Below are 8,348 nucleotides of genomic sequence, written 5' to 3'. Positions count from 1 at the left end.
ACTGTGATATCTACAGTAGATTGTTCGTTTACTGCTGAAATAGTCTACAGTGCAATTTTGGTTGGTCTAACTGCTAAAATAGTCTACAGTGCATTGTTGGTTTACTGGCTGAATATTGAAACGGTACATTGTGGTTTACTGCCTGAATATCTACGTGTATTGTTCGTACTGCTGAATATTACAGGCATGTTGCGCCTTACTGTGATATTCTCAGTGCATTGGTTGGTTACTGCTGAATTATCATTACATTGTCATTTGTTGGCTTGACTCGCTGATATCTACGCTAGGGATTGTTCGGTTACCTGGTGTAATACTATAAAGTGCATTGTTGGTTACTGTAATTCTACAGGTGTGCCATGTTGGTTATGTGATTGGTTTACAGCTACATTGGTTGGTTACTGTGTGATTACGTACACTGGATTGGTTACGTGTGATTATCTACAGTACATTACTTGTGAATATCTCAGCTACATTGTTGGTGCTGTCAGCGGTCGTTTAATGTGATCTTCTACCAGTACATTTGTTGTTACGGTGATCTTCTACAGCTACATTGTAGGTTACTGTGATGTCTACAGCTACATTGTTGGTTCTGTGATATATACAGACATTGATGGGGCTTACTGTGATTCTCTCAGTAGTTACTGTGGACTTATCTACAATACATTGTGGTTACTGTGAATATCTACAGAATGCTTGGTTTACTGTGCAATATCTACGGCTAGATTGTTCGTTACTGCTGAATATCTACAGTGCCATTGTTGGTTACTGTGAATATCTACAGTGCATTGCTTGGTTACTGCTGAGTAGTCTACGAGTAGATTGTTCGTACTTGTGAATATTACAGTGCATTGCTTGGTTACTGTAAATATCTACAGTGCATTGTTGGTTAGCGTGGAATTATCTACAGACATTTGTTGGTTACTGTGAAGTATCTACAGTAGATTGTTCGTTGACTTGATATCTACAGTGATTGTTGGTTACTGTTGTGAACTATTCTAACAGTGGCATTTGGTTTGCGTACTGTTGAATAGTCTACAGTGCATTGTTGGCTTACTGGATATCTACAGTCGATTGTCGTTACTGCTGAATATCTACAGTTGCATTGTTGTTACTGTTATAACATATCTACCGCAGTGCTTGTTGTTACTGTTGATGTTCTACAACGAGTACATTGTTGGTTACGTGAATATTATCAGGTACATTGATGGTTTACTGTTGAATATCGTACTGCGTCCCATTTACTGGAATATTCTACTGTAACATTGTTGGTTAATGTGGATCTTCTACAGTACATTGTTGGTTTACTGTTGATCTTCTACAGTACATTGTTGTTTACTGTGATTTATTACCAGTTTGGGACGTTACTACTGCTATTTTACAGTAACTTCCAGAGTTTTGCTGTAATTTTTGGGTTGAAACACGGTATTATACTCTAAAATGGTATTACAGTAATTAACTGTGCACAAACACTGTAAAATAACTGTAGATTTCACGCCATTTTTTTTACAGTGCACCGCCTACACTTGTGACCCTTCATTAACAGCTAAAGATGTGACCGCAGGCCGTTCGTTTTAACCACACACACCTCTACACACATCGAACTTTGCCCGATTTACTCCCCCTATTTATTATTTTTGAAGGAGATGTCCGGGTCACCATGATGGCCGGACTGGGGCTAAACATCTGCCCAGGAATCTGACTCATTGAGAAAGAAAGCAAACAAGAACTGCAACCAAAAATACGTATGTTCAAAAACAAGGAGAAAAATACCTTATAGCCTAAGTTTTCCTATTTTACATGATTGGCACTTATAGTTTTATTTTTGAATTATTTATTTTGTTTGACTCAGTTCTTTTTACCTCCTGAACTCTTAGTTTTGCTTTGATTTCTGAGGAAAAGTTTGCTTTATCTTTATGACACAAAACTAATCCAAACAGTTGTTGGGCCTAACTCCTACAATAATCCAATCACGAAGATTGTTTAAATATATTCATAATAATTATTTTATTCAGACGTGTAAGCCTAGGTTTATGCGAAGGTAAAAAGACCACCATAGTGGACAAAGGACAAAATGTTAAACAAAGACAGAAAATGAATACATAGTTGCGACACCGTTTTTCAGTGATTGTTTGTAACAGCCTGCCACGGGTGAATGAAATAAGAAGAAGACACTTCCTCTTACTTTTACTCATATAAGAAGGCTCAACTGAGGTTGAGGTTGTTTCAAGGATATCAAAGAGGAAGAGAAGGAACCACATGAAAGGGTTTATGGGAGAGAGGAGCAGACATCTGGTAAATTTGTGTTACCTTGATAGATAAACTGGAGTTAAACAACAGGGTTCAACAATCTGGTCAATAATGTCAGTTATTTGATGTGCGTAATCAGTTTATTTAATTAAAACCTTCAGGAATAAGTGGGACTTTTACTTCCAGTTATTATGATTCGCTCCACTTTTATCAATCAGAAGAAAAAAAACTCAAAAAACCCACACTTGTTTAAAAGCCAGGAATTGCATTCAGAGAATAAGTAATTTATATACTTTTGATGTATTTAGTGTTTAAAAAGTGGGTTTATTTTCACTATACTGCAGGTTATTTGCACATAATTTAAAGTTGAGTAGTTGGGTTTTTTTACTCTGAATGTAGGAGGCATTACAAGTATAAGGCAGGAAATGGACTCATATGCCAAATTTTATATTTTTAAGTGACAGTACTTGAGTTACGCCTATATAACTTTAGCCGCTTCACCACATTGTTTTTTTAATCACAAATCTTTCTATGTTTTTGCTTTGGTGTTAAGGTAAGCCACATGTGGGAATTTGGAAGGACATGATCTCCTCGTGGTTGAGTGCAAGCGGATTGGTGGAGAGCGAGTCGAAGCCTCCCTAGATTGAGTGTTGTGTGAAGGTGGTGGGGTACATGTGTTCCCCAGGGCCATTGTAACAGTTATTAAAATAAACCCACTTCTTATCTGTGCAGACATTGCAGATCATGGATTCAGGCACCAGTTCCTTGATCTATTCAGTTAAAAGTTCATGTTTGGGACACGCAAAAACCCCATAAAATACTCCAAGATTTTCCCTCAATGGGCTGCGTGCCTACGTCATTTTTAGGTTGTTAAGTGTGTGTGTGTGTTGTGCTGTTGTGTGTGTGTGTGTGTTGTGTGTGTGTGTGTTGTGGTGGGTGTGTGTGTTGTGTGTTGTTGCGCGTGTTGCGTGTGCGTGTCGTCTGTGTGTGTGTGTGTTGTGCGGGATAGTGGGGTGCCGAAGCATCTATTCATTTCTGTATGTATTGAAAGCACCATGTGAGAGCACACAGAGGAGGCCACAAGAAGCAGATTTACCGCACAGCGCACGAGTTCTTCTGGGTGAGAAAAGTTTGTCTGTGTACTTTCATTGTTTGGTACTTTAGGTGTAGTATGGTTGGTATTACGACCTTACTTCCACAGGTGTCTATTTAGTTGCTGCAGGCTCAAATATCAAATTGAATGGCACCTTTCTATGCGTTAACACGTTTTCCCCATTTGGCGTAAACAACCATTTGGCTCCGCTCGCAAAGGAAAAATACATTGCATCATTTTTGTTCCTGGGGTGGAGTGGTAGATTTATATATAATTCATATATTATTATTTTTCATAATTATTCTTTTGACCAGAACTGAGGCTTTGGACCTTGTTTTAACCGCGCATGTTCTGTCCTTTCAGATGATAAAGTGATTTCTAAAATAATGTTGCTTAACAAAATCATTGTCTGTGCTCTCAGGTGATAATCTGTCTGCTAAAAGAGGAAATGTTATTCCTGACGACTGTCGCTCCCTGGCTGCTGTTGGCCTTCCTCGGGCAGCAGGTCTCTCTCTCCTCCGGTGCGCGCAATAAGCACCGAGGAGCAGACAAGTCGGTGACTGCAGCCCCGGACAAAGCGCCAAGGAGCGGGGACAAGTCTGCCGCAAACGGCCGTGGAAAGTTCTCCATCAACAACAAGATGCAGTGCACGTGGGGGGCCAAAGCAGTCGGGGACGCGGTCAAGCTGTCGGTGAAATGCGAGGACCGGGAGGCGCGCACCAAAGGCGGAGTCACGGATATAAAGTGTGAATACAACGGTAAACCTCAGAGCTGCGCGGGATACAAGTCCAACAACAAGGGCTTCTGGAAACAGGTGGCGCGTGCGTTCAAAAAGCTGCAGGGCAAAGTGTGCAGCGACGAGAGCAAGCTGGTGAGGGCTGGCATTTGTAAGCGCGCGCCCAGGGATGCGCACTTCAAACTGGACGTGAGCTCCGTCAACCTCGCTCAGTCCGGAGAGGCGGAAACTCACGTGCCACCACCGCCGCAGCCTCGCGCCACCGCTGCAGCTCCGGTCAAACCGACTGCATGCACAGCGCGCGTGAACCATCTGAAAACAGCTGAAGAGAACTGCAGCGGCTCGTGGGCCAGCGTGTGCAACTTCTTCCTGACCATGCTGCAGAGCGAGGACTGTTAGATCCGGGTCTCACAGGAGGACACGATCAGACTGAAGCAGGAGTTACTTTAGGACTCATTGTGCTTTTAAAAAGCAGCAACAAGTCTTTCCTTTTTTTTAATCAATAATCAGATTCTCTCTCCAATATACCATGTTTACATCACGCATGTGGATATTATCAGGTGTTTATAAAGTCATTTATAATCGATGAAGAAAGTGCTTTTTCTAAAATACTGTCTTAAGTTCAATGCTTACTCAGTATGTTATGCTTTTATACTGGACTTCAGATTCAAAATGTTCTGGCAATTTTAACCTCTTTGAAAATGTTCCTTCAAAACGTCATGAGATTGTAACGTGATTGTGTTTAGCTCCACCTTGAGCCATTGCATTAGTAAAAAAAAAAATCAAAACATTTGATAAAGATGTAAATACTTTTTATACTTGAGATACAATTTTCTGATGAATTTTTCAATTGTCTTTTTAATATTTTGTTTTGGCTTTTCAACTTTTCGATGAACACCTTGCACTCCAAAGATTTGTGACCACTAAACAAACAAAAGTGGAAACAGGCCACAAGTTAATGTTGCTCTGAAATGATTTATGTTTTTCACCTTGGCTCTTGAGAACATTTTTTTTACTTGAGTATTTGTATGTGTTATTGCTTTTATACAATCTGTTTATCACAGAACCAAAGTTTGATTATTAGAGCGGTATTTGTATGTCTACCTCTGGTAACCTTTATCAATCAACCATGTAAACACCACTGTATTTGTGCATCAAAATAAATATTTTCTATTTATACAGTGTGTCCTTTTGCCTTAAAGTTTATGAAATGTGACATTTGATGGGGAGACCAAAAGGGATGTGGGTGTTCATATGTTGACAAGGATTGTACATGTGCCAACAAATATGTGTCCTGTTTTGAGTTCAATACAAATCAACTTGTTTAAAAACATTTCTCGAATCAAACACCATTTTTAAATATCACAGCAGAGATGGATTTTATTCAATCTCCCTTCATGAAACCAACAATGAGTGTGCAAAACTATAGACAGCAATTATTATGCACAACTTTCTTCTCCAGTTGCTAAGTTCCCAAAAAATATTAGTTTTCCTCCTATAAAGGCCCAGATACACCGGCCAGTCACCTGAGAAGTCGCCGACGCCGACACCGACTGTTGCGTCGCCGGACTCTCCTGCGTATTTGCCGACTTCGCGCACTGGAACACACCGCAAATCAGAGCCGAGCACGTATGAACTGCGCATGCGTGAGTGGCAATAACTCTCCTTACCAGCAGGCGGCGGTAGTGTGTATTCATCATTTCAAGAGGCAACATCCGGAACAACCGACATGACGAGAAGAAGAAGCAGACCTCCATGGATATAAACAAACAACAAATAGCGTGTTTTCTTTCCATTTCTCTCGTCGTCCATTGAAAAACATGATCGGCAGACGAACGGGAGGTAATGGAGCATCGGCCTTTGGACTATACGCTTGTGTTGAATCATTTGTTTACCCCCTCACTTCCGTTAACGCTTCTCGATGGCACTATTCGCTGAACAGCCACATCAGTGTTATCCCTTTGCACATTCCGGTGGAATTCCAGACGCCCATCGGCAAAGAAAGGCGTCAGGTCGGCGACGAAAGAACCCGACGGTGCGGCGCCACCACTCCGAATAGGGCGTGCCCACGCTCATGTTCGGCCTTGACTCCCATTTACTGCCGTTTCGGGCCGGTGTATCTGGTGCTAAGGAGCCACTTGGCCCTTTGTAAGGTGGGTAGTTTGTATTTTTTTTTACAATAAATGTAAGAATAAGCTTGACAGTGTCTGTAAGTCTCTTGTGAGGCAGAAATACCAATAATATACTCATGTTATTCTAGTAAATCTTAGTATTTTTGACTTATTGCTATGAGAAATAGAGAAAAGATTTTCTAAAAACAAGATCTATCTTTGATTGTTAATGTTGGCTGTTTATTTAGGCAGATTAAATTGTGTAAACTACTACTTCCATGCCTCAGGTTAAGCCCACAACTTAATTTTTTATTACCACACATGTGGAATCAGTGATTGTACAGGACATTCAAATATAAGGTCTTGTTCCTCTGGTTCCTGCAAGCCGTCTCTAATTACTTCTCGTGCGGCAGACAGCTGCTCAGGAGCAGTTCAAACCGTGGATGAAGAGTGTTATGATCCAGCTGTGTTGTGTGATGTGTGTGTGTGCGTGGTGTGTTGCGTGTGTGTGTGTGTTGTGAACACTCAGTACGGCGTGATGTGTGGTGGTGTGTGTGTGATGTGTGATGTGTAATCCCAAGGTGACGTTTTATTGCTTTCCTGTCTGCCTTGACCCTCTTCACCTCCTGACCTGCCTGCTCTTGTCCCCTCAGGACATGGACACTTAAGACTAAAACAGCCGAAAGGAGAGGATTTCACCTTTAACGGAAGTCCGCTCTTTAATGGCACAAAAGGATTTGTTTACCGACTCTTTCAGCCAGAGCTCTAGGATGCATTCCGAAGGAGGAAAGTAGTTAGAGGTTGAGGTCAGGGTTCACGAAGGAAATGAAGGATACCATCCGCAGGTCTGCGCTGTAAAGGACGCTGCCTTCCTCAACTCTGCTACTCCTCATGTGGCTTCATTTCTTTCTTTGTGATCTCCCCGTTTTGATCAGACGAAGATGCAGCTGCAGGATCGAGTTAGAGAGTGGGAGGACACAGGCAGGAGCTATAATCAGTTTTAGGGTCTAGTCTGTCTTATCCCCCTTCTTCTCGGATAACGTTATGTTTTAAGTGTGTGTTGAGCAGTTGAGGAAACAAACGTCACCACAGGAACATTTTGTATAATATCATCTTCACCAAGCTGGGGTTGAAGTGTAAATTGGAGTTCGTTTTTTTTCACACTAAGTACTCCTGATAAATCACGATGTTAATTCTGAAGCTTTATTTTTAAATGCTTATGAGAAAAATAAATACTTTAATCAACATTAAACCCACATTTAAATGATACACTAAAATATCTTACTTTGACCCTTATTTGACAAAATATCAAACTCCAGCAAGTTATAGAGGCATCATCATCATCATCATCATCATCTTCAAGGAGTTGTTTCTATTGTACCTGGTGAGTGAGTGCAATCATTCACACTCTTAAGGAATACTTCAACCACACATATTCCATTTTTATTTCAATATTCATGCCTTTACCCTTGTTTCTTTTCAAAGCAACGTCAAAAACGGGGAAATTTAGATGCGTTGAAATAGATTGACATAATGAAGGCCGTAGGCTATTCAACAGCATCCAAATGTTATACCAAATAGTATAAAAGATAGTCTCATTTATCCGGTATTAATGCTTCACCACTTCCCAAAATGCACTGTTTTTTTCTAAAATTTACTCTTAAAACTCCTTAGCATAAACCAGTACTTGCATGACGGGTATTAGTGTGAGGTGTTTGGTGCTTAAGTGTTGGTTGAAGTTGAGCCACTGTGCGCATATTACACCAAAACGATTCCACTAATCCACACTCTGGCCACCCAGGACCTTTTAGTATGTGAGTCTGATTAACGCGGTGTTAAGTGACTTCCCTGTCATTAATTGGACCTGTTGATTTTACATCGCTTAAAGGTCAATAAGCCAGGAAGTATACCTGTATAAAGGATCCAGTGGCGACGAGACTGTTATTTAGTTATCATGTGCTCACGATTAGTAGGTGGTGTGTGTGTGTTGTGTGTGGTGTGTGTGTGTGGTGGTGTGTGTGTGGTGTGTGGTGTGTGCGTTGGTTGTGTGTTGTGTGTTGTGTGTTATGTGGTGTGTTGTGGTGTGTGTGTGTGTGTGTGTGTGGTGTGCGTGGGTGTGTGGTGTGTGTGTGTGTATGGTGTGTGTGTTGTGTGTGTGTGT

General features: G+C 41.1%; 1 protein-coding gene across 1 annotated transcript; it reads left to right on the top strand.

Moving 5' to 3' along the window:
* The first annotated feature begins 3,333 nt into the window (after nucleotides 1-3,333).
* LOC104942991 (fibroblast growth factor-binding protein 1-like) lies at nucleotides 3,334-4,475 on the top strand. The gene is made up of 2 exons (XM_010768303.1): nucleotides 3,334-3,367; nucleotides 3,762-4,475. The coding sequence occupies exon 2, from the start codon at nucleotides 3,789-3,791 to the stop codon at nucleotides 4,473-4,475; it is 687 nt and encodes a 228-aa protein (XP_010766605.1). The 5' UTR covers nucleotides 3,334-3,367; nucleotides 3,762-3,788.
* The last annotated feature ends 3,873 nt before the right edge of the window (nucleotides 4,476-8,348 follow it).

This window comes from Notothenia coriiceps, unplaced genomic scaffold (genome assembly GCF_000735185.1).
Source record: "Notothenia coriiceps isolate Sejong01 unplaced genomic scaffold, NC01 NC01_scaffold00005557, whole genome shotgun sequence".
Lineage (NCBI taxonomy): Eukaryota > Metazoa > Chordata > Actinopteri > Perciformes > Nototheniidae > Notothenia > Notothenia coriiceps.
The sequence above is the reverse complement of the archived record's forward strand: the minus strand, read 5'-3'. Positions and strand labels throughout refer to the sequence as shown.

Bases quoted from the DNA above. Each gene is read 5' to 3' on its own strand.
- LOC104942991 (XM_010768303.1), top strand. From the start codon at position 3,789: ATGTTATTCCTGACGACTGTCGCTCCCTGGCTGCTGTTGGCCTTCCTC.